The following is a 24,621-nucleotide window of genomic DNA, read 5'->3' on the forward strand; positions in this document are numbered from 1 at the left end:
ATCTGTTGTAAGGGTCTAGTGTGAGGTTCCGGTGTGAGGATCTGTGTGAGGATCTGGTGTGAGGATCTGTTGTGAGGGTCTGGTGTGAAGATCTGGTTTGAGGGTCTGGTGTGAGGATCTGTGTGAGGATCTGTGTGTGAGGATCTGGTGTGAAGATCTGGTGTGAGGGTCTGTGTGAGGATCTGTGTGAGGATCTGGTGTGAGGGTCTGGTGTGAGGTTCCGGTGTGAGGATCTGGTGTGAAGATCTGTTGTGAGGATCTGGTGTGAAGATCTGGTTTGAGGGTCTGGTGTGAAGATCTGGTTGAGGGTCTGGTGTGAGGTTCCGGTGTGAGGATCTGTGTGAGGGTCTGGTGTGAGGATCTGGTGTGAGGATCTAGTGTGAGGATCTGGTGTGAAGATCTGGTGTGAAGATCTGGTGTGAGGGTCTGGTGTGAGGATCTAGTGTGAAGATCTGGTGTGAGGGTCTGGTGTGAGGATCTAGTGTGAGGATCTGTTGTGAGGGTCTAGTGTGAGGTTCCGGTGTGTGAGGATCTAATGTGAGGATCTGGTGTGAGGTTCCGGTGTGAGGATCTGGTGTGAGGTTCTAGTGTGAGGTTCCGGTGTGAGGATCTAGTGTGAAGATCTGGTGTGAGGGTCTGGTGTGAGGATCTGGTGTGAGGTTCCGGTGTGAGGATCTAGTGTGAGGTTCCGGTGTGAGGGTCTGGTGTGAGATCTGGTGTGAGGGTCTGGTGTGAGGATCTGGTGTGAGGATCTAGTGTGAGGTTCCGTGTGAGGATCTAGTGTGAGGATCTGTTGTGAGGGTCTGGTGTGAGGTCTGGTGTGAGGATCTAGTGTGAGGTTCCGGTGTGAGGATCTAGTGTGAGGATCTGTTGTGAGGGTCTGGTGTGAGGATCTTGTGTGAGGTTCCAGTGTGAGGATCTTGTGTGAGGATCTGTTGTGAGGATCTGTTGTGAGGGTCTGGTGTGAGGATCTTGTGTGAGGTTCCGGTGTGAGGATCTAGTGTGAGGATCTGTTGTGAGGGTCTGGTGTGAAGATCTGGTTTGAGGGTCTGGTGTGAGGATCTGGTGTGAGGATCTGTTGTGAGGATCTGTTGTGAAGATCTGGTTTGAGGGTCTGGTGTGAGGATCTGGTGTGAGGATCTAATGTGAGGTTCCGGTGTGAGGATCTGGTGTGAGGTTCCGGTGTGAGGATCTGTTGTGAGGATCTGGTGTGAGGATCTGGTGTGAAGATCTGGTGTGAAGATCTGGTGTGAGGGTCTGGTGTGAGGGTCTGGTGTGAGGATCTAGTGTGAAGATCTGGTGTGAGGGTCTGGTGTGAGGATCTAGTGTGAGGATATGGTGTGAGGTTCCGGTGTGAGGATCTGTTGTGAGGGTCTGGTGTGAGGATCTAGTGTGAGGTTCCGGTGTGAGGATCTAGTGTGAGGATCTGTTGTGAGGGTCTGGTGTGAAGATCTGGTTTAAGGGTCTGGTGTGAGGATCTGGTGTGAGGATCTGGTGTGAGGATCTAGTGTGAGGTTCCGGTGTGAGGGTTTGGTGTGAGGATCTAGTGTGAGGATCTAGTGTGAGGTCTGGTGTGAGGATCTGGTGTGAGGATCTAGTGTGAGGATCTGGTGTGAGGTTCTGGTGTGAGGATCTGGTGTGAGGATCTAGTGTGAGGATCTAGTGTGAGGATCTGGTGTGAGGTTCTGGTGTGAGGATCTGGTGTGAGGATCTGGTGTGAGGATCTGGTGTGAGGTTCTGGTGTGAGGTTCTGGTGTGAGGATCTGGTGTGAGGATCTAGTGTGAGGATCTAGTGTGAGGATCCGGTTACACGTCTCAGCCGTTCGCTGTGAAGGTTCAGGATCGTGCGGTTGATCCCAGATCTGCTGTTGGATGAAGTCAGACGAAAGATATTCATGCTAGTCTGTTAGCAACACGCTAACAGATGATTCAGACTGTTACCCTGACACCCACGGCGTAGCTCCGCCCCCCAGAGTCCACGTTCCCCTTCAGGAACAGGAAGTTCTGATTGCATAAACGTGACCTCAGCAAGGGTCAGAGGTCAACAGAGGCCCCTACAGCAGCTTCCACAGGTATCCTGATGCTGCTGTACTGGTTTATCAAACAAGTGGCTTTAAAGAGCGGCGGCGGCGGCGGCGGCGTGCCGACATCAGTCAAGCGTAGCGACATTACACAGGGGAGTTCGTACGGTGGCGGAAAATGTAAAGCAGAACATGTTCAGTCTAGTTAGATATGACAGACTCAAACAGCCGCAGGCGTCTTTGATTTGAGGAGGAGTCAGATGGTTGGTGCACGCCGCCGCCGCCGCCGCCGCCGCCACCGCTGCCGTGTGTTAATATAGGTTAATGTGACATTAAAGCAGGAAAACTATACAGCCGAGAATAAACATGACAGGAGGAAACACGGGCCAACGAGGAGAGTAAAGCTGACAGGAGACACACACACACACACACACACACACACACACACACACACACAACACACACACACACACACACACACACACTTTTATATAAATATATATAAACAGTCTCTTAGTGTTACTGCCTGTTCCTGCAACAAGGCTTTCATTTCTGCTCTAACCCAAATACACTCGTGTGTGTGTGTGTGGTGTGTGTGTGTGTGTTTCTATCAGCACTGAACTGAAATCCTCTCTGATCACTGAAATTTCTCAATAAAAATGGTTGCAAAATACAAGCACACACACACACACACACTTCTGTGACCCCTGTGACCCCTGTGACCTCTGTGACTGCCACACAAATGGCTCCTTTGAGAGATGGAGAGACTGAGCCAGCCAGTAGAGTGAGAAGGTTGACTGAGGAAAACCTAAGTGATCCACAGGTATCCTGTTACCACGGCAACCCCCTGTTGTCCTGTGACAACAAGCGTGGTGAGATGTTTGCAATACTAGAAACAAGGTTAGCTTAGCAGCAGCTTAACATGTCAGCAGCAGGTTGAGTCCCATATTAGCAGCAGGTTAACTACCATGTTAGCAGCAGGTTAACTACCATGTTAGCAGCAGGTTAACAACCATGTTAGCAGCAGGTTAACTACCATGTTAGCAGCAGTTAACTACCATGTTAGCAGCAGGTTAACTACCATGTTGAGGAGCCCAGAATTGTGTTTTTATTCGTCAGTAATCAGCCTAAAAGTATCTATTTCCTGTTTTATGTTTGTGGTTTGATCCCCAGCAGGTTCTCGGCTCAGCTCTTTTGTGATTGGACAGAAGTTTGAGTGAAACCATGGAAACAGTGCTAAAATTTGTGTGTGAAGTGTAACTTTTAGAGTTGTTCAGTGTGTTACAGATGCTAACGCCGCTGCTAGCCTGCTGAAAACGCTACTGTTAGCAGTTTAGCGTTAGGTGGACGTGAGGTCATACGAGGACCCCCCTGACTCCGCCCCCTCTCAGCTGCAGCAGCTGTCTGTTGGTGCTGCAGTCGGGTTTGCGTGCAGCCACTCAGCCAGATATGTAGGCCGTGTGTGTGTGTGTGTGGTGTGTGTGTGTGTGTGTTGTGTGTGTGTGTGTGTGTGTTCGTGTCCTCAGAATGACCCACAGCAGCAGTCTCTCTCTCTCTCTCTCTCTATACATCACATGCTCGCTCGCCCACCACGAGAAGGTTCTGGACCGTCAAAACAACCTCATTCAGGATTCCTTTATTGATGACAACGTCTCAGAAGTGATCAAATGTTTGACCCCTTCATTTTAGGAGATGTCATGGAGGGGCAGAGTTCAAAGGTCATAGATGGTCAGACTGGTAGCTGGACAGTGATACTGAGTCTTTACCTGTACAGGTGTGAACAGACGAACCTTCAAGTTCAGTTATACAAACTGTGTGTGTGTGTGTTTAGGGGGGGTGAAGTGAGTGGGTACTACCGCAAACTGACCCCAGACCGGTTTAACCTGACGTCAGTGATTGTGGGCCGATGCCGCCCTCTGCCGTCTGATCTCAGTATTACAATCGATTTAGAGTTTTTCTTCTGAAATTTTAGTCTACAACGTTGGTGTGATTTTGGAAGAATAATAATTAAAAAAGGGTTTGATAATTATCGATGCAAAACATGATTTTGTTTCCTGCAGATACCGAAAAGATTAAAATGGAGCGTTGTACACGTTTCTGGACGGGAAAAGTAGCGGCAGAGATGACGCTTCCAGTATGTTCACGATTGTTTTACGTAGTTAATGAAAACCTTTCGTTATCACGATAATAAAGTTCTTGGCATTAGTTTATTTGCAGCAAAAAAGGCTGGACGTCGAAACTTCCGTCGTTTCTGAAACCGCCACTCGGGCGGCGCCATCTTGGATCCTCTCGACTCTTCTTCGTGTCTTTACACCACGTGGGCGCCGTAGCGCCACCTGCAGGCCCGAAGGTAAAACCTTAAAAATGATCTTTTTAAAAGTAAAAATTCTGATAAAAACGAAAACTGGTTATTTTCTCTTTGGTCTTGAACTGAACCCACAACTGATAGTAAAGAAAAGTTTCAAACATTAACTGAAAATCAGATCAATGATCATGAAGCGCCAGTCTGAACGAGTTCACCTTTTATTTATGCTTACAGACAGAAAGATCCAGATACAATAAATTAGAGACTAAAAACATTTGGCTGTCAAAATGTTTAAAGAACACAAAGTTTTTTAACTGAAGAAGCGTCTGATATGAGTCTTTATGAACTGGAATCATCCCGCTGCTTCAGATTCTCCCTGGAAACGTGGAATTAATCACAGCTGAGACCTTCCTCAATTTTACTGGCTGGAAACAGGTCAGTCAGGTGAGGTCTGTTTTCACCTCAGGAATAAAATTCAACATTTCCATCAGATCTGGGGATTTGTTATTTATTTATTTTTACAGTAAAATGAATTTGACTCATCCTGGTTTATTATAGAACAAAGCATCTGGACATTTCCTGAGAACCAAGAAACAGACTTTTCCTTCATCTTTCCCTTTGACTGGCTGGTTTCCAACAACAGGAAAGACTCGATGCCTGTTTTGCTGACTGTTTCAGTCACGCTGTCGCCCCCCCCCCCCAGGGTTCCAGCAGGAACTCTTCTGTCTTTGAAATGTCTGTGACCCTGGACATGTCTGGACCTGTCCAGCACTCTGTTGTCTCCCAGTGGCTGCTGGGATACGTCAACACAAACACTGTAAGTCTGTAAATCCAGTCAGTAAAAGCATGAAAACAGATTAGAGCGTTCCACATCTGCAGTCTGGTGCGACGTCACTGATTGTTCTGCGTTTGCATATTCAGGAAACAGGAAGTGCGACACAAACGAGCAAAACCCAAACGAAAACAGCTCAAAAGTGTCTGAAAACTGAAGGTTTTGCTCGACTTTTCACCCGTTTTTCATCAGACGCACAAAAGTTCTTGTTAAGAAGTTCTTTCAGTGGCCACGATAAACAGAACAGGAGTCACTGTTGTGTACTTTCATGCAAGCAGAATTTAAACCTGTAGAAATCCGAGTTTGGAGCTTAACTGACTAAAGTTGAGGTAAAGTTGCCTGTTTAATCCCGAAGGAGCCGAAGGAGTTCCATCTTAAACAATCACCCGTCTGTTCCTGCAGGACAGCGAGTGAATCTGGAGGGATGGAGGGATGGAGGGATGAGCGAGGCTCCCGGCCTCACCACCATCATTATATACTGGACTTTTCATCAGGAAACGCCAAATTCATGATCACAACAAATCAAATCGACATTTCAACGGCACTTAACTTCACTCTGAACAGCTTCACCTGCGCCCAGCCGTTGTTGTGGGTGCCGTTGCCGCGGTAACGCCTCACAGGTCACTCTGAGTGCTGCAGGACTGAAGCGCTGATAGAACGGGGTGGGTTTTACCGACTGAAGTCTTTATTGGAACACATTTAAAAGCGTGGCTCAGCTTTATTTCCTGCTGGCAGAGTTCACAGATGCATTGTGGGAAAAATACACCGGCTGATCTCAGGAAGTTTCAGGTGGAATTTCTGTCTAAGTGTGTAAAATTTGGTTCTGAATGGATCCAAACAGCTGCAGGTTGAGCAGAACCGACAGTAAATAACCAGAAAATAGATTCAGTCCGTAAAAACTACAAAACTGGTTTTGCCGTCTATAAAACAAACCGGTAGAAAACTGAATGGCACAAATCCAGCGCGGGTCTGCGGGGGCGCCCCCTGGACCCCGTGTCCCATCCAGGCCAGGTCCGTTTCCTCTAGTCTAAACATTTCCGTACGGAGAGTGAGGAAGGCCCGGAATCAAGCCCCGCCCCCCACGACCACAGGTGATGCTGGGCTGGAAAGAGTGGAAAGGAGACGTCCCCCCGAGTCATCATCACCTGCTGACGGTACACCTGAGCGAACGCGACTCACCTGTCAGCTCAGGTCTGCTCCTCCGCACTCTGGACCTCCTCCTGCATCTTCTCCTCCCCCTCCCCCTCCTCCCTGTTGCAGTCATTGTCAGTTGCCTCCTCCCTTTGCTCCTTCACTTCCATGTCTCCTTCACTGTCTGCGTGCTCTCCTGCTCCCTCTTCCTCCTCCTCCTCCTCCTCCTCTCCTTCCATGTCCTCCTCACTGAAGAGCTCCTTTCCCTGCTCAGCCCGCCCGGTGGTCCTGGAGAACCAGTCTCTCACCTGCTCGTAGCTCATGCTGGACTTGGCCACGAGGTCATCCAGGTCCCTCTCGTTCAAGGTTCGGTGTTTCAGGTAGTAGTCCTTTAAAAACTCTTTTCCAGACTTCACCTGCAGGGGGAGCCGCTGTCTTTTCAATGGCGGTACGTCAGCGTCTCCGGTGCAGGAGACCAAACACTTACAAACTTTATAGAAATTTACTGCGCACAGACCTTGATGGTGGTGGCGCCCCCCTGTGGCGAGCGTTTGCAGGCGTACGGCCGGCGTGTCCTCCTGGACCACCCGCGGAAACGCTTCCTGGACTTCTTCTGGTTCTTTGTGCCACCGTTTAGAGCTTCGTCCACCTTAAACACACAACATAAACACGCGTCATCCTGTGTTAGCATAGCGCTTCCTGGACGCCGCCGCTGTAGCGCAGCTACGTGCGGCTAGCGCCACCTAGCTGCTGTACCTTCCCGCTCTGGTAGAGGTAGAACCACTTCAGGTTGCTGTTTTTGCAGGCGTAGCGAGTGTCTCCGAACCAGTTGACGATGTAGGTCCTGGGCAGCCCGGTGTCCTTCGACATCTGCTCGTACTCGTCCGCTGTTGGCCACTGCGAGCGGACGAAGGCTTTCTTCAGGATGTGGAGCTGCTCTGGCGTCTTCTTCAGGATCTTCCTGCTGGAAGGGGGCGTGGCCTGCCGTTCTGGAGCCGAGCACGAGGATGCGGTTTTCATCTTTGGACTGTCCCCTTCCGCGTCGGCGTCCTTCAGCGGCGACGCTAAAGACATTTTTCTCCTCTCTGTGAACCAGGCGTCAACCTCGCGCCGCGTCAGCTTGGTCTCCGCACGCAGGCGGCTCAGCTCCTCGTCCGAGGGCGTGTCCGATTTCTGGAAACTGGCCTCCAGGACGAGCAGCTGCTCGGGCGTCTTCTCCTTGAACTTCTGTGGCGTGAAGTCGGGAAAAGCGTGGCGGAATTTGACCCGCAGGTCACTGGGGGGGCCGGATGATCCCGGGACATTGGCGGAAGTCGGCGAGGCGTCGCTGGCGTCGTCGCTGGAGTCGATGACGATGGGAGTGTCGATGTCAGCGTGGCTGCCGTCGTCGAGGCCGCCGCCGCCGCTCCGTCCTCCTCGGCCTCCCGCTGCTGCCACTCTGCTGGCAGGGTGCTCGCCCAGCAGGAGCGCATGGTGGTCCCTGGAGTTCCTTTGGTTGTAGCGAGTGTCACTGAACCACTTCTTTATGGCTCGTTTGGACAGTTTGGTCACCTGCATCAGCCGTGAGATCTCCTCCTCGGTGGCGAACTGCCTCCGGCCGTAGCTCGCCTTCAGCTCCGCCAGCTGCTCCTTCGACTTCTTCGGTTTGCTCGACGACGAGTCCAAACCCAGCGAAGCACCCGCCGACATCTCCGTCTTCGACTCTGTCGCCGACGGCTCCGCCGCCTTGGGCTGGTTGCCGGGGACGCCGGCGACCGTCAGGGTGATGGGGGAGGCGACCGGCACCGCGTTGCCGTTGCTCGCCACCTGAGTCAGCACGAGGCCGGGCTGGCCCACGATCTGGCAGGTCTGAAAGATGGACTGAAGGCCGTTGGCGGCGATGTTGGCGGGGATGACGGTGATGGTCTGCTGGCCGGCCTGCACCGTGCCGTTGAACTTCTTCCTCCTGGCTTCCTCCACCTGCAGGGAGGAGGAGCAGCGAGCGTCATGGCGACCAAACGGATACACTCTGATCAGCATCAGACCGACTGACCCACCTCCTCCGGCGTCCAGCTGACGCCGTGTTTCAGCCTCTGAGCTGAAAACCAGACTTTGATCTGCTCCTCGCTGAACTTGGTCTGTGAAGACAAACCCGTGATCTCCGTCACCGAGGGATACGGAAACCTGCAGAACATCAGCCGTTAGTCAACATTCCGACTCCTTCCTCCTCCGACCGCCTCTTCCTCGCTGGACCTGATGTCGCTTCGCTTCTGCTCTTAAAGTTTCGGAAAATCATTTATTTTTCTGGTCTTTGAGAACAGATGGAAGATAAAAATGTTTGGGATGGGAGAGCTTTATTTTTCATAAGCCCCGCCCCTCCCTGCTGACTACAGGTCTAATGCTGTGGCCCCTCCCCCTCAGGTGCAGTTACCTGTTGTAGGCGCTGACCAGCAGGACGTTGTTGTCCATGGCGCTGTTGTAGGTGGGGATGCTGCTGATGGGGATGAGCAGCTGCGTCTGTGTGCTGCTCTGCTGGTTCTGCAAGGCCGTGAGAACCTGCGCCAGCGTCCCGGCTGGCAGGACGGCGCCGCTGCCTTTAATCTGCACCACGTTCGGGCTGTTGACCACAATGCTCTGAGGGACGGCGTGCAGCGGCGCGGACACGGGTACCAGGCAGGGGGCGCCGGGAATCAAGGGCGCGGGGGACAGCGCGGGCGGCTCCGTGCTCACGTCTTCGTCCTCGCTCTCCACTTTAATGACGTCATCGATCGTCATCCTGAGCGAGGCGCTGAACTTCTTGGGGTCCGGTCGGCTCCTGACCCTCATGATGGGCGTCTTGCTGAGGGCGATGCTTCTGTTCGACGCCTCTTTGGTGTCCTCCTCGTCCTCCTCCTCCTCCTCTTTGATGAAGCTGCCGTCGAAGGTCAGGTCGTTGACCGTCTGTTGGAAGATGGTCTCGTTGTTCCGCTTCACCATCGTACGCGTGAAGTTGTCCTCACCTGGGTGGAAGCGGGCGTTGTGGGCCTGCAGCGTGTCGTAGCTGAACGGAGACACACAGGTCAGTACCTCTGATCCAGGGTCAACATGTCTCATCAGTAAAGGAACAACAGGGACAGGAAGTAACAGCAGAGGTCAGAGGTCAGACAAGTCGTACCTCCTGGTGTGGTAGTCACACTCCATGCAGACGTAGGAGGTGTTGATGACCACGTCAGGATGCTCCGTGTCCACGTGTAAGGTGAACAGGTTCAGCTCCGGCGTCTGGAAGCTGCAGTATTTGCACTCGTATCCTCCTTCAGCTGTGCTGGAGTCTGAAACCTGGGCCGGGTCCGCGTCCTCAACCGGCTCCTCCACAAAACCAACAGGCCCCGAGGAGACGGCGGCCACGCCGTTACTGGTCTCCAGGTCAGACGAGTCCGAAAGATCCTCCATCTCCTGGTCCATGCTGACGCTTTCCTGTGGAGGAACCATGCACGGCGTCGTGGACTTCCTCCTGCTCGCCATCCTGGTGCCCAGCGAGCCGTGATCACGATGAGCTGCTCTCAGACGGAGGCGTCCTGCTGCGGCTCCATAAACTATGACTGTTTCTCTTTAACTCCTGAAGAGAAGAAGACGAGTTAAAAGTGGGTTAATAATGATCTGAACATCTGCATCCTGTTTCTCCTCCACAGCTCTGGTCACGGTTTCTTCCTGTTACAAGAAGGTTCCTTCTGCTAACGCGGCACAAATGTGCTTCATGAGGAAATTCAGCTTCTGTTGAGTGTGGTGAGACAATGAGCAGTGAAAGAGTGATGGAGGAGTGAGAGGGGTGGTGAAAGAGTGATGGAGGAGTGAGAGGGGTGGTGAAAGAGTGATGGAGGAGTGAGAGGGGTGGTGAAAGAGTGGTGAAAGAGTGGTGAAAGAGTGATGGAGGAGTGAGAGAGGGGTGATGAAAGAGTGATGGAGGAGTGAGATAGGGGTGATGAAAGAGTGATGGAGGAGTGAGAGAGGGGTGGTGAAAGAGTGATGGCGGCGTGCGCGGGTGGTGCCCGCGTGCTGGCGGCGTGCGCGGGGTGGTGCCCGCGTGCTGGCGGCGTGCGCGGGGTGGTGCCCGCGTGCTGGCGGCGTGCGCGGGGTGGTGCCCGCGTGCTGGCGGCGTGCGCGCGGGGTGCTGCCCGCGTGCTGGCGGCGTGCGCGGGTGGTGCCCGCGTGCTGGCGGCGTGCGCGGGGTGGTGCCCGCGTGCTGGCGGCGTGCGCGCTGGGTGCTGCCCGCGTGCTGGCGGCGTGCGCGGGTGGTGCCCGCGTGCTGGCGGCGTGCGCGGGTGGTGCCCGCGTGCTGGCGGCGTGCGCGGGTGGTGCCCGCGTGCTGGAGGAGTGAGAGGGTGGTGAAAGAGTGATGGAGGAGTGATCAGTGAGAGAAGGGTGACAGAGGTGTCACGACCTCCCACTGTGTGTCTGGTGTTCAGCTCCACCAGTTTTACTTGTTCACAGTTGTTGGTTGTGTCTCGCCTCGTTTAACAGGTGAGCGGCCCCAGTAAACAGGTGAGCGGCCCCAGTAAACAGGTGAACGGCCCCTGTAAACAGGTGAGCGGCCCCAGTAAACAGGTGAGCGGCCCCTGTAAACAGGTGAGCGGCCCCTGTAAACAGGTGAGCGGCCCCAGTAAACAGGTGAGCGGCGCCTGTAAACAGGTGAGCGCCCCCAGTAAACAGGTGAGCGGCCCCAGTAAACAGGTGAGCGGCCCCTGTAAACAGGTGAGCGGCCCCTGTAAACAGGTGAGCGCCCCCAGTAAACAGGTGAGCGGCCCCTGTAAACAGGTGAGCGGCTCCCGCTCCTTCAGTTTGCTCTGAAGGAGACAAATATCGTGGAGAATATCCGAACGTTGCTGGCTAACCTAAGCTAACCACCCTCCCTGTTTAACGGGTCACTTCCGTCCAGCGGCAGCGGCCAGGAGGCTGCTGGTTTCGGACCACCGCCGCGGGCAGGTCGCTCACTCACCGGGTCATCGGCCGCTGTCTGGTCGCTGATGGTTGTGTAGCTAACGGCTGCAGCGTTGTAGCATCTCTGCTTGGGTCTGTTCATACGCAGTCTTCCGCCTTTCTACCCAAACATACCGACGTTCCCATCAGCCTCAGCCCGGGCACGGAGCCACCCCGAGTGTCCGGGAAACGGTTAACTTCGGCCGGTTAGCCAGCAACCAGCTGCCGTCGCCGCGTATCGCATCATTAATGCCGCTGTGTCGTTTTTAAAAATGACAGTTTCATAAAGAAGGCAGCGATAGTTCTTCGAAACTGACGATGGCCATTTTTCCTGTAACGCCGCTACAAACACGCAGCTACCGACAGGTACGTCCGGTTAGAGATTTCAAAATAAAACACCCGGACTACGATTTCTCGTTGACCTCAAAATGGCGAAGAAATCAGACCGGTATAAATATTTGCAGTGGTGTGAGAAAGTTTGCACTTCTCACATTTGACATGCTTATGTCATAGTTTTCAGATCATCATCAGACTTTAATTGAGCCACAGACATTTCTCCAAGAGTGTATTTCAGGTCACAAAAAGGCCCAGAATGACATCTGAAGAACGAGAGTTCAAAGTTCATGACGGTTGTAAAAAGACTGAAATAAAAGCTAGAATCTTTTCTTTCTGATTCTAGATGAGGAATTTTGTTGACAAAAAAGATCAGTGACTGTGACCAATCATAATCGAAGAGCTGTGTGAATGACAGCGCAACAGCTGGTTAAGTTTTAGTTTTATTTTGAAGGTCGACGGAAATGGCGGTCTGAGCTCAATGTTGTCGCGTTTGGTGACGCGAACGTTTTTACGTCATAGACGAACGACAGGAGCGTGCTAACTTCTCCAGAAAAACCTCAGACACAAACTCTGGAAGAAAAATAGACTTTATTCATTCAGAATAATCAGTTTATTTGATTTCAAGTAAACTTGATGCAGTAATTTGCATTTTTACAGTTTTCATTTCAGTACTTTTGTTAGTGATATTAAAATGTCCCATAAATCAGATTTAGATGCAAATAATCATTTTATTTAGAAAACACTGTTCATTTTATCCCCCACACACAGACATACATGTCCTTATGTTTCTGGTTCCTATTTTAACAGTCAAATTCACACAAATAATCTATGATGATAGTTAGAAATAATCACACAAAAGACAAGAAACTTCTTTTTGATATTGGGCATCGCTGCCTGCTTCCTGTTTGACTATTGGATGGAAAAACAAACGTGTGTGTGTGAGTGTGAGTGTTCATCAGAGCGGCGTCTCCTCCATCACTTCCATCACCACACTTCTGGGTCCAGTCAGGATCAGGTGACTCACAGTTCTGTAGTCCAGACTCAGAACATTGAGTCCATTGACCGAAACCACAAACTGTCGGACCTGAAAAGCGAAGCAGAATCGGAAGCGAAATCATTGTCAGGTGATTAGTTTGGACTTCAGCCACAGTGAGATCATCACCAAGTCCTCCTCCCCTCCACACACATGCTGGCATCACTGCAGGAACCTCCCTCTGACCTCTGAGAGTTTGTCATATACACAACTGAATTCATGTGGTCAGTTGGACCAAATGACAAACGGGACAACAGAAGCGGAGCATGAAGCTACAGTTCCAGTAGACGTCCTCGTACTACATTTCCCATGATGCCTACCTTCAGCCCAGCAGCAGCAGCCGGGCCGCTGGGCTCCACAGCCTGGATGTGACACGGGCCGTTTCCTCGAACCACGAACCCCCAACCGACAGCGTCGCTCACGACCTCAGAGGAGAAGCGACGCAGAAGTGGTGATTTTGTGGTTCTTAGCCAGGTGATGATGGAGGCTATTTGGACTCACTGTGAAGCTCTTCCGGACGTAGCGGCCTCCTGGTCTCTGCAGCTCCTCTGTGCTCACAGGTCTCTTCAACACTACACAACAAACACTCCTGAAGCATCAACAGCAGCTGAAACAGCCCCCTGGCGGCTGGGTCCAGCATCCATGTCTGATGACGTCTGTCCAAACCTGCTCAAGGTGCTGCACTCATGGACAATCGTGCAGCCCAGGAACAGTTGAGTTCTAGACCGCCAGGAAACTCGTGTTCTCACCTGATTTGGGGTTTGACAGAACTGAGGACGAAGGCTGTGGATGGCTGTGTGGTCCAAGGCTCCGCCCACCGTATCTGCTGCCGTCACTGTGGCTCCTCAGACGAGCTCCTCCCTGAGGCCCACCTGCAGAGACAGAACAGAGGTCATCAAGGTTGGTCCTCACAGACAGGACAAGACGAGGGTTCGTGATGGAGTAGAAGAAGAGAGCAACTTTTCCTCATCTGAAAACGTCATATCCAGTATCAGCCAGCAGGGGGCGCTCCGGCTGATCCCTCTACTTTCATCCCTCCATCATAATAGCATTTTAATCTTCACTACATGGCAAGAAAACACAGGAATAGCCATAAAATAAACACCTCATCACAGTTTCTTTATCTTCCAGTCAGAATAAGATTTCACAGTAACCGTGGCAACTGCCGCTGCACAGACATCCCTGGAGTCAGGAACCATGTCTGGTTGGTGCTTTTATTCACTTTTTATGGCCCTTCGTAGACGTCAGATCTGGCCACCAAAGGTCAGACTTTAATGTTGGACCACCTTCAGTTCTGATCGCGACACACACGGATTATTTCCATCCAGTGTTGCGTCATATCCCCACCCGGATCTTGTACTGATGAGGAGAGAGTCGGACCACTGGGCAAAGCTTCTCCAGCACATCCCAAAGGTTCTCAGGGGGGGCTGAGGTCTGGACTCTGGTGGCCCATCCACCTCTCACTATCTGAGCCCCAGGAATCCTGGAATTGTCAGTATGCCTGTGCCATCAGGGAAGACCTCCACTGATGGAGGAACCTGGTCATTCAGGATCTTCAGGTAGCCTGACCTCATTCTTTGGGCCCATAATGTTGCTGAACCTGGACCAGCAGCCCCAGATCAGAGCTCTGTCCCCCAGGCTGGTCCAGTAGACACTAGACACGATGGGAGCATGGCTTCATCTGCCTCTGTTCTTACCCTGATGCCCCATCCCTCTGAACAGGGTAAATCTGGACCCATCAGACCACGTTTGATCGCTCCAGAGTCTTTATGCCCCCAGCAGACTGAAGCTTTTCCCCCCGATCAGGTTCAGTCATTTCACATTGTGCATGTGAAATGTTCTTACTCTCACTATTAACCTCCCCTGGTGCTCTTCTACCACCTGAGTCCACCAGACCTTTGCGTGATCACTGATCACATCTTCTCCACCACCACAGGGAACTTTGACACGGTTGCTATAGAAACGAGAAGCTGCTCATTTTGCTAACATTTGACTCAATTTCTATTAAAAAAATGCTCTGTTGAGGGAAAGAAAAGACTTTGAGTAACTTTGGTACCAAAATCACAAATGGAATTTTGCTCATATTACTGTAAAGTTGTTGAGGGTTTTATGCCCGTCGTCACGGTGATAATCTCTCAGTCTGTTTCTTACCTGCTGTACGAGGTCCCATCTGTCCTCGTCCTGGCTGATCTGCTCAGTGACAAACGTAGAAACCTCCAGTTTAGATCGTCATCAGCTGCTCTGGGCAAGATCCACTTCCTGCTTACAGAGAAGAGTGTGTGTGTGTGTGTGTGTGTGCGAGGGAGAGAGAGATGGGGAGAGAGAGAGAGAGAGGGAGGGAGAGCTAAATATTAAACCAGTGAACAAAAAAACTGGGTAATGGGAGACAAATGTCTGTCGTCTGTCTAAAGTTGAAACATTTAACAAAATAACATTCAATGTTAAACGCGTCACATCCGTTATATCATGAAACCGAGTTTTGATGCGTGTTTTGACACCGACACATAAACAGTCTGTCCGACAGTATGGGGGCCTTAAAGGGACAAAGTTAACAGTTATGAGTTCATATTCAGCAGGAAGATGTTGCTTCAGCCTGACGCGTTAACGCTGACGGCAGCGTTGAAGCGACAGCTGCTCGGTTCTCTAGATCTACCTGAGCAACAGTCTGGTTACCAAGGAGACCGTGAGAGGGCTGCAGCTCAGGAGGAAGAGAAAAGATGAGTTTCTGCTCCGATGGACGAACAAAGGTGAGAGATATTTCCATCCGTCGGAGTCAATGAGAAGAGCTGAGAGTTTAACACCGTCCAGGGAGCCGATAAAAATCAGGATCCTACAAAAGACGGACTGACAGGAAGGATGTGAAATGTGCTGGAATATTTTTAATGTGTATTTCATTGCTTGCTAATGTTAGCATCGTTGCTAACTTCAGCCTGATTTAACTTCCGAACTCATACAAAGAATTTTTGTCACCATAGAAACCATCTGGGATAGAAAATCGTCTGATCCTCTGTGGAAGAGAAAGTTGATTTAAGGGAATTTAGAGCCTTTTCCCATGAAAACTACATTTTGCTATTTAATAACTGACCTTGATCTTTTAAGCTTTTTAAGCTTGTTTCTACAATCTGATTAAAATGTTAAAATTAGATGAGAGAATAACCTCAGAATGTCCAGAGTTTGACTGCAGTTGTGACGTTTTAATTTAACGTGATGAAAACTGGTTACACTTCTGAGTGTTTACAGAGATAAAGAGAAGAAAGTATAAAAGTGACTCTTTTAGAGCTCCAGGTGAGTTTGTGTCAAGGTCACAGATAATCCCATTTATAAACCTTGAGAAATATTTCTGTGCTCAAGGTTCTCTTTGATCATCTGTCTTTGATCTGTGTGGCATGAATTTTAAGGGCTGAAAAGAGACTGAAGTTGTTCTGCTTCAGATGTGGATTTACTGAAACCACCGAAGAGTTAAGACACACACACACACACACACCACACACACACACACACACACACACGCACACACGCACACACGCTCTAAATTCTGATACTAAAAAAATGAAAGGGAAAAGATGAAGGATGGAGATGTTGTTGGACATTTGAGGAGGAAAAACGACTGGAGCCAAGCCAACGAGGCAGGTTAATGAACAAACGTCGCAGGTAAATAAATGATACCGGCCTGAAGGAGACGCTCGTTTTAAACAGCCCCAAATGTCTCAACTGGAAATCAAAAAGATCAAAACCAAATCAGCCATTTTCTGACATGCATGACGTTCAGGTTGGGTTCAGCTCCCAGACTTTTATTACCACTAATAATACACAGACGAGTGAAACAGAGGTTCGTTAAGAGGGACAATGTTGCTACAGCAAAGGAGCCTCAGTTAGAATAATATATAGAATAACAACGTATGTACGGACAGACAGACACACGGCTCCGTGTCCACTGGGACAAAGATCTACTTCCTGTGTGCGGGTGTCTCTGAGTCGTCGCTGTCAAAGGTGTGCATGTGGGTTTTGAGGCTGAGGGTGCTGGTGTAGGTCAGGTTGGTGGAGCGATACAGGTCCAGGCCCGTCAGGATCTCCACGTCTCGGACCCGGGCGGTGTGGAGCTTCAGCAGGTCCTCCACCCACTTAGACTCATCCTTAGCACTCTGTAGAGAAACAGGAAACGGGTGTGAACCATGTCCAGGAAAGCATTTTCTAATCTCAAAGGAAGAAAAGGGATGGAGTCAATATTAAAAGCTGCTCAGCTTTTCCCCCCCATTTTTATTTTATCATTTGAACTCGGAGCAAGACAGGAAATCAATGATGCAGAATAAAAATCCATCCCGCAGGGGCTGTAACGCCTCCTAGTGGACAACACTCACATCACAGGCCTCGCTGTTGTCTGGTCTGTGTGGAATCAAGAAGGAAAAGACCCTGAGAGGACCACCACAGTCCTCCACGCTCCGGTTCACCTCCTGGCAGCTCGTGACCACCATATAGAAGTGGGTGGGGACCAGCAAGGAATCGCCTGACAACCTGCACGCAGATGGCACCACGCTTGTGACTTGGACTAAAGCACCAGCAGTTTCACGTGCATCCCTACTCACTCTTTTATCGTGTCTGCAGGGTCTCGGAGGCCGTCGTAGTTGTTGTCAAATATGGGTCCACTGAGGACGTTGATGCCATTATTTTCCTCCGCGTAGCGTCTCAGCAGCGCCCCCTGTAGGTACCTCCACATCCCTGCATCATTGTACACACAGTCAGCAGACTCCACACAGTCAGCACAAACTGCACCTCAGACTTTTCCAAACTTCAACAATAATAACACCCCAATCAGTAATAATAACTCAAACAGCAGTATTAATAACTCCTTCAGTAATAACACCCCCAAGAGAATTAAAATCCTCAAAAGTATTAATGACTTAGTATAAAAACTCCAATATTGTTAATAACCCCCTACCTCCAATGAACACTCACACCATTATTAATGACTCCAAGAATATTACCAGCTCCAAAAATATTAATAACTCTAACAGAATTAAGATATCCAACAGTATTGATAGCTCCATCAGCACTAATTACTCCAACATTCTTAATAACTCAAACATTATTATTTAGTATTAACAACTACATCAGTAGTAATAACACCAACAATATTAACACCCCCAACAGTAATAATAATGCTGACAGTATGACCACCCCCAACAGAATTAATCAGGTCAACATTAATAATAACTCCAACAGTATTAATAACTCCAACACTATTAACAACCCTAACTGCAAAACTAACAGCATTATTAGTCCAACGTTATTACTAAGTCCAACAATATTAATAACTCCAACATTATTAACATCCCCAACAGGAAAAATAGGTCCAACTTTATTAATGACCCCAACAATATTAACACCCCCAACAGTAATAACAATGCTAACAGTATGAATAACTCCAAAAATATGAATAACTCCAACAGTATTACCACCTCCAATAGTATTTATAACTCCAAAAATATGAATGACTCCAAGAGTATTAAAACCTCCAATAGTATTAACACCCGCAACAATAACAACCTCAACAGTATGAATAACTCCACCATAATTAATAACTCCACCATTATTAACAACCCTAACTGCAATAATAACTACATCATTATGAATAAGTCCAACATTATTACTAAGTCCAACAATATTAATAACTCCAACATTATTAACACTAATAAGTCCAACATTATTAACACCCCCAACATTAATAATAAGTCCAACATTATTAACACCCCCAACATTAATATAAGTCCAACATTATTAACACCCCCAACATTAATAATAAGTCCAACATTATTACTAAGTCCAACATTATTAATAACTCCAACATTATTACTAAGTCCAACATTATTAATAACTCCAACATTATTAATAACTCCAACATTATTAACACCCCCAACATTATTACTAAGTCCAACATTATTACTAAGTCCAACATTATTAATAACTCCAACATTATTAACACCCAACATTAATAATAAGTCCAACATTATTAATGACTCCAACATTATTAACACCCAACAGTATTATTAAATCTAACATTATTAACACCTCTTTATCGAGAATTATCGATAATTGCAAACAACCACAATAGTAATAATAAGTCCAACAGTATTAACACTCACAATAGTGTTAATAACCCCGCAGTATTAACACTCACAATAGTGTTAATAACCCCGCAGTATTAATAACACCTCCAACAGTATTAACACTCACAATAGTGTTAATAACCCCGCAGTATTAACACTCACAATAGTGTTAATACCCCGCAGTATTAATAACACCTCCACAGTATTAACACTCACAATAGTGTTAATAACCCCGCTATTAACACTCACAATAGTGTTAATAACCCCGCAGTATTAATAACACCTCCAACAGTATTAACACTCACAATAGTATTAATAACTCCAACAATATTAACACTCACAATAGTGTTAATAACCCCGCAGTATTAATGACACCTCCAACAGTATTAACACTCACAATAGTGTTAATAACCCCGCAGTATTAATAACACCTCCAACAGTTTTTCCAAGCGTCTACTGTCATTGTGAGGACGACTAAAGTGAGGAGACATCAATTCTGCTGTGTCCTCTGAGACAATGATCGTTTGTGTAACGAGCCGACACGTTTGTTCCTGATAAGTGTCCTCTGTCTGCAGGAACAATTGGTGTCAGGCTGTCCCCACTCAGCCGTGACATCACCGCGTTTCTGTCCTTTATTTGCTGTGTAGTATCATAAAAGTCATCTGGTGAGACGCCACCTTAAAAGATGACCTTAAAAGTCATCTGGTGGATTAGATGAATTAGATGAATGTGGGGAGGGATTTTACCAGGGTACCTTTAGAGGTTCCCTGTAAAACAACACTGAAGTGGTTGTGCTGACATGTATTCGCTGTTGCTGCCGTTGTGAAGACAAACACGTCGATGTTCTGAATAAACGACAGGAGCTGAGCTGACGTGACCTCTTTTGGTTAGTGGTTGGATCCAATGTCCAGGATTAAACTCACTCTGGAAGGCCGGATACATCGGCACGGTGTTGGTGATGAGCGAAGCGTCATACTTGGACTCCGGCGAAGTCGCCAAGTCTGCCGACAAAGCAGTACAGACGTATAACAATCAGTCGCTGCTTTTTAGGGATGGAAGGCCGGTTTGACTACTGATCCCTTTGGGAAATCTAGAAATAACAGCAGCAGTTAAGTTAAAATGACTGCACTCTGGATGAGAATGAGGTTGTTGCTCTAAATACTGATTAAATCAGGACCAGCAGTGGATCCCTGGACCTCTCCGTCGTTACAGTCACATGTTATTTCAGTCTTCAACACTAAAACACCATGACGTCACAGTGACATCGACAGGTGTTTACCTGGAGGGAACAGGAAGCCGTAGGTCAGGTGGTTGTTGTGACTGTAGGCGCTGCACTTCTGGCTGTGGTCAGCTGACACTCTCGGATCGGCCCGAACACACTGAGCACCGGCAGAAAGCTCGGGAACTGGAGTCGCGTCCTCCTGGGAAACACAGACTTTTCTGGAAACAACATTTTTTTTTTGGTGTATTTGTGGTGTTAAAACGCGTCCATGTGTGCAGCTGCTGCCTGTTTCCTGTTTGTCCTACATGTTCTTGTTTGGTTCACTGGCCTCCGTCACGCTCAAGGTGCCGAGTAAACGTGCCTGCTGTGTGTGTGTGTGTGTGTGTGTGTGTGTGTGTGTGTGTGTGTGTACCTGTTTTAGCAGTGTGTATGCCGTCCATAGAGGCATAGCCAGTTCTTTGCTGTATCCACTGATGAAGTCCACATGATGAAGCAAACTGTACTGAGTATCAAACATCACAGCTGGGCGACCAAAGGGCAGATGTGTGCTGTCTGCACGCACACACACACACACACGCACACACACACACACACAGGTCTTTTGGCTCGTTGGGCTCTTCCAGTTGCTGCTGTTGATTAAATGTGAGATGAACTGACTGTAGCTGTAGAATCCATCTGCTGGAGGACTGAAGGCTTCAATGTCCTGCTCCACTTTGTTCTGAAACAGGAAAATCGGATTATTTTATCCTCAGGAGAGGAAATCCGATCAGCCGATACAGGCGCGACGTCAGTCACCTCATCGTCACAGCTGCAGCCCAGGTCTTGGATCAGAGCCGGATCAGACCTGGATGTGGGCGCTGGTGATGTCACTTCCTCTGGCATGCTGGGATGGTGGACAGGCACCTTCAGCATGTCGTTCAGGCTGCCGTGTGTGCCGTTGTTGGGCGCTGGCTTTAACCCCAACAAGTCTGAGACACAAAGAGGTCTGTTTGATCTTATATCAGGACATTCTGGCATAAACTCAGATTAAAATCAATATCTGAACGCAACTAAACTGCAGATTAATCATAATCATAAAATGATTATATAGAAATGAAGAAACAATAATTGTTATTTAACTTAATGAATGTCACTGGCACAAGGCAGAGAGTATTTGGCCTCGTTAATGCAGAGTCACAGCAGAGAAGAAGTGATCTGATAGTGGATCCAACAGAATCATGAAGAATCGGAGAGAATCATGAAGAATCAGAGAGAATCATGAAGAATCAGGGAGAATCATGAAGAATCAGAGAGAATCATGAAGAATCAGAGAGAATCAGAGACTCTGGTTTCACTGCAGCTGTCTAGAATGAACTGGGTTATTTCTTAATTTTACACTTATTCATATTTAAATGTCGCACAATGTTGAAACAAATAAATGTAATTCAGCCTCACCACACATGACATTGTACAGTTCTATATTTTCAAATTCTGGAACGCTTTTCTTGAACTTGAAACTGGGCCCGTGACCCATGAAAATGGTCTGTACAAAGACAAGAAGAAGTCCTGATCGACAGATTCAGAAGATCACAAATACAACAGGAGGAAGGATGTCAGGTCAACTACCCTCATGCTCTTCAACATGTTGTCAAAGCCGTGGTCACCAAAGAAACCGCAGCGAGTTCTTGGTTTCTCTGGAGCTTTTCTAAGACACACACACAAACCTCAGTCTTTGCTTTACATGAGCCTTTGTTTGTATCATAATTGTGTTTAGGAGAACACAAAGATTAACAAAGGTGGAAGACAACACTGCAAAGAACCCTCACACACAGTGGTCACCTGGCGATATGCCACTTCCTGTCCATGAGCAACTGCACATCCTCAATCCTGCGGTTGTTGGCATAGTGAAGCCTCTTGGGTAAATGCTGCTTCAGGTACGGCTTAAAGTGCTGAGTCGGCATTTTGCACTAAAAAAGGCAGCAGTTGATGTCACACACACACAAGCGCACGCACGCACACACACACACACACACACACACACTGTGTTTTTGTCCTGTCATACTCACGGTCAGGTTTGCCACCACCACTTCTGGGTCATCTGAGGAGCAAAATTTCACATGAAATCGATCGACTGTGTAAAGACACTATTTAAGCTGCTCCGTCTTGTCTTACACGTGGTGGATTTGGGGTCACGGGGTCGTATCCTGCCCAGTGATCCTGGGATCAGAGTGATCTCATCGATGTTGAGAGGGTAGTTGCTGAGGAACTCTGTCCAATCGCAGTGAGCCTCCTCCATACCTGAGACATGTCAAACAAGCATTATCCGACAGTCTGATTATTTATGGAACACCTGAATCAGTCTGTCCTCAGTCAGGACGTCCCAGAAGAGGACGTGTGGTACCGTGGTCTCCTACGACAATGACATTGACACAGCGATGCAAGTCCATCTGCTTCAGTCCGTTCATCAGCTGACCGATCACGTTGTCCAGCTCCCTCAGAGGGTTGTCCAGCTGCATACCAGCCAAACAACAGCATGAAACAGGCGGACGGATGGACGAGCCCGTGTCTGCCAGCAAGCGGGCCCACTCACCTCACTGCTGAGCGGTCCCAGTCGATGTCCGAAGGTGTCGGGCTGTTCTGAGTGGACGCCGTACACGTACGGCCTGCAGAGACGAGACGCAGTCACAGCGGTTGTGAATCGTGCTCACCGGGAATCGCTGTTCATCTTCTGGCAGCAGATGTCTCAACAGTGCTGAGCCTCTCCAGCTCACTGACCCCAGAACTGACAGCAGTGACTGCGTCTCCTCACAGTCACGGCCGGATGAGGACTTTATTTACCTCTCATCATCAGGCAGATGGAGCCAGTGCAAGATGGTCAGGATCCTTCTCTCCAGAGGAATAACCCTGCAGGAGAGGACGTCTGCTTTAGAAATCACCCTTTATTCACCAAACACCCGAGCAAACAAAGATCCTGATGATTAAATAAATAATATTCCAGCAGCATCTTCGGTACCAGGGCCAGAAGAACGTTCCTGCTTTGACTCCCTGCTCCTCGGCTGTGATCCAGATCTGTAAAACAGGTCGTCCTTCTTTCACGACACATTCCAAAGTCTGTTGTGACGATTCTCTGCCAAATGTGTCGCTTAAATGTTCCCTCTGGTTCAAAGAACCGTGTGAAAGAGCTGCAGGTCACTCACAGGCTGCCCCCCCCACCAGCGGTGGTTCAGCTTCTCTCTCGTGCGCAGGCTGAACGTGGCATTGAAGACGGGGTCGTGCATGGTGTTTCCCACAATGCCGTGGGACTCTGGGTAGAGACCCTGGAGACACAGCAGAGCAACGGCTCACGCGTGCGTCGAGGGTGCAGAGGGAAGAACTGGGCAGACGGGTCTTACTGTGGCCAGAGTGTATAAGTTGGGGAAGGTCTTTGATGGGTAAACTGGTCGCATGTATGGCGCTGATGTCCCACATGTTCCTATGGCAACAGCACAGCTGTTAACATGCTCAAGAGAAGCACAGTTCCATATCACGACTGAAGCCGACGTACTGAGTTTGTTGATGTTCGGGATGACCGATTTGCCCTTGTTTAGGTAGGAGGCTCTGAAGCCGTCCACGGACACCATGATGAGGGGTGGACGGATGAAGCTAAGCAGAGACGCATTCATGAGAAGAGCCCTACAGGACACCGCGGTTAAAGACCGCTTCACACTCACCCTGCAGGACACTCGGCCCTCTTGATTTCCTCACAGTCACCGTCCACCCATGAAGTCTCGCCTCAGATGGAGACATCAGCACAGATTCATGTCCATGACGTCTGGGACAGTTGTCCAGCTATGAGGAAGGTGGGAGAGTTCTTACCTTTACAGACAGACTTGTAGTTGGAGCAGCAGTCTCCTTTTGCCAGACAGTCGTCTGAGCAGTGGCACGCATGGTCTTCGCTCCTCTGCTCCCCACAGCGATCCTGAGAACACTCGAATCCTCGCGCTGGAACACACACACACACACGCACACACCAACTCACGATCAACTCTAATGGACATAGATGGAAATGGGAAACAGCTAGTAGTTAGTGCAGGCATGGGCAAACTACGGCCCGGGGGCCACACGCGGCCCGTTAAACGTTTTAATCCGGCCCGCCAAACTTGAAAAATTAAATGAATAAACCTTGTTAATGTTATATTTTCACTGCAATTCTGGTGTTTTCCCACTAGAAAAAAGACAGTCAGGAGGAGAGTGATGGTGATATCCTGAAGGATAACAGAACTTTCAGTGCTTTAAAATAGAAATGGTTATTAATTTTTTTAAAGAGGCACATTTTATTCATTTGATTTTAAGTGTTTTAAGACTCATTCCAAAGTCAGATATTTTGTTGTAATGCTTCTCTTCATTTTCATTTGAAATTAAAGCACATGTTTTCTCCATATCCCAAGATGTGTATTTTTTCTCCAATGAGGTGAGGTTACCAAAGCACTCCATCCATCCATCTGCTCCTGGTCCAGCCCCTTTGTCAAATGTTAGAACCCATTGTGGCCCACGAATCAAAATGTTTGCCCACCCCTGAGTTAGTGGATGGGCCAGAGGACCAGACTCACCTGTTTTCAGGCAGTGATCATCAAAATCGGAGCAGCAGCTGTAGTAGGTTTTACACAGATTGTCACACCTGCATCCTGGAGGTTTGGCCTCCTCCAGCTCGAAGCACCTTCCTTTGCATGACCCAGCTGAGCTGACC

At 48.9% G+C, this 24,621-nt stretch overlaps 3 protein-coding genes and 1 long non-coding RNA gene across 6 annotated transcripts in view; 1 reads left to right on the plus strand and 3 right to left on the minus strand.

The window, feature by feature from the left end:
* The first annotated feature begins 3,571 nt into the window (after positions 1-3,571).
* LOC130518196 (uncharacterized) lies at positions 3,572-4,631 on the plus strand. Its single transcript, XR_008947955.1, has 2 exons — positions 3,572-4,155; positions 4,228-4,631. It is a non-coding gene; the product is annotated as an uncharacterized LOC130518196 (long non-coding RNA).
* On the minus strand, positions 4,527-11,580 carry LOC130518195 (zinc fingers and homeoboxes protein 1-like). Its single transcript, XM_057020607.1, has 7 exons — positions 11,241-11,580; positions 9,423-9,863; positions 8,700-9,308; positions 8,326-8,452; positions 7,046-8,248; positions 6,807-6,938; positions 4,527-6,705 (listed from the first exon to the last, which is right to left on the minus strand). Exons 2-7 carry the CDS (start codon positions 9,767-9,769, stop codon positions 6,346-6,348), a joined length of 2,778 nt encoding a protein of 925 aa, XP_056876587.1. The 5' UTR covers positions 9,770-9,863; positions 11,241-11,580; the 3' UTR covers positions 4,527-6,345.
* A 546-nt stretch (positions 11,581-12,126) lies between these two features.
* On the minus strand, positions 12,127-15,764 carry LOC130517954 (DEP domain-containing mTOR-interacting protein-like). 2 transcript variants are annotated; one of them, XM_057020192.1, is made up of 6 exons: positions 15,264-15,764; positions 14,742-14,849; positions 13,340-13,462; positions 13,092-13,162; positions 12,911-13,015; positions 12,127-12,641 (listed from the first exon to the last, which is right to left on the minus strand). In XM_057020192.1, the coding sequence occupies exons 2-6, from the start codon at positions 14,758-14,760 to the stop codon at positions 12,513-12,515; spliced, it is 447 nt and encodes a 148-aa protein (XP_056876172.1). In that variant the 5' UTR covers positions 14,761-14,849; positions 15,264-15,764; the 3' UTR covers positions 12,127-12,512. The 2 variants fall into 2 exon arrangements, with proteins under 2 accessions (XP_056876172.1, XP_056876171.1); XM_057020191.1 differs by having other exon boundaries at positions 15,244-15,764.
* Positions 15,765-16,354: 590 nt separating this feature from the next.
* The window catches only part of LOC130517952 (ectonucleotide pyrophosphatase/phosphodiesterase family member 2-like), an 11,521-nt gene continuing 3,254 nt past the window's right edge, over positions 16,355-24,621 (minus strand). The window contains exons 3-25 of one of the 2 annotated variants that reach the window (XM_057020189.1): positions 24,485-24,621; positions 23,751-23,876; positions 23,606-23,666; positions 23,440-23,537; positions 23,288-23,367; positions 23,093-23,212; positions 22,909-22,964; positions 22,734-22,799; positions 22,486-22,558; positions 22,297-22,405; positions 22,068-22,193; positions 21,962-21,993; positions 21,735-21,862; positions 21,522-21,600; positions 21,351-21,438; positions 20,712-20,884; positions 20,574-20,634; positions 20,329-20,468; positions 19,974-20,115; positions 19,618-19,695; positions 17,174-17,306; positions 16,949-17,102; positions 16,355-16,732 (exon numbers count right to left, since the gene is read on the minus strand). The exon at positions 24,485-24,621 is cut by the window's right edge and continues 13 nt beyond it. In XM_057020189.1, coding sequence (XP_056876169.1) covers positions 16,538-16,732; positions 16,949-17,102; positions 17,174-17,306; positions 19,618-19,695; positions 19,974-20,115; positions 20,329-20,468; positions 20,574-20,634; positions 20,712-20,884; positions 21,351-21,438; positions 21,522-21,600; positions 21,735-21,862; positions 21,962-21,993; positions 22,068-22,193; positions 22,297-22,405; positions 22,486-22,558; positions 22,734-22,799; positions 22,909-22,964; positions 23,093-23,212; positions 23,288-23,367; positions 23,440-23,537; positions 23,606-23,666; positions 23,751-23,876; positions 24,485-24,621 — 2,455 coding nt within the window. In that variant the 3' untranslated portion in view covers positions 16,355-16,537. Of the gene's footprint in view, positions 16,733-16,948; positions 17,103-17,173; positions 17,307-19,617; positions 19,696-19,973; positions 20,116-20,328; positions 20,635-20,711; positions 20,885-21,350; positions 21,439-21,521; positions 21,601-21,734; positions 21,863-21,961; positions 21,994-22,067; positions 22,194-22,296; positions 22,406-22,485; positions 22,559-22,733; positions 22,800-22,908; positions 22,965-23,092; positions 23,213-23,287; positions 23,368-23,439; positions 23,538-23,605; positions 23,667-23,750; positions 23,877-24,484 lie in introns of both variants that reach the window. The other variant, XM_057020188.1, reaches the window with a different exon arrangement.

This window comes from Takifugu flavidus, chromosome 21 (assembly GCF_003711565.1).
Source record: "Takifugu flavidus isolate HTHZ2018 chromosome 21, ASM371156v2, whole genome shotgun sequence".
NCBI classification, from domain to species: Eukaryota; Metazoa; Chordata; class Actinopteri; order Tetraodontiformes; family Tetraodontidae; genus Takifugu; species Takifugu flavidus.

What these genes read in the sequence shown, in the direction of transcription:
- LOC130518195 (XM_057020607.1), bottom strand. Translation starts at nt 9,769, where the DNA reads ATGGCGAGCAGGAGGAAGTCCACGACGCCGTGCATGGTTCCTCCACAG. An exon ending in TGTGACTACCACACCAGGAG is followed by an intron (nt 9,309 to 9,422) that starts GTACGACTTGTC and finishes GTCTCCGTTCAG; the next exon opens with CTACGACACGCTGCAGGCCC. An exon ending in ACCTCTACCAGAGCGGGAAG is followed by an intron (nt 6,939 to 7,045) that starts GTACAGCAGCTA and finishes TGTGTGTTTAAG; the next exon opens with GTGGACGAAGCTCTAAACGG.
- LOC130517954 (XM_057020192.1), bottom strand. An exon ending in ACGTCCGGAAGAGCTTCACA is followed by an intron (nt 13,016 to 13,091) that starts GTGAGTCCAAAT and finishes TTCTCCTCTGAG; the next exon opens with GTCGTGAGCGACGCTGTCGG. An exon ending in CTGCTGCTGCTGGGCTGAAG is followed by an intron (nt 12,642 to 12,910) that starts GTAGGCATCATG and finishes TTCGCTTTTCAG; the next exon opens with GTCCGACAGTTTGTGGTTTC.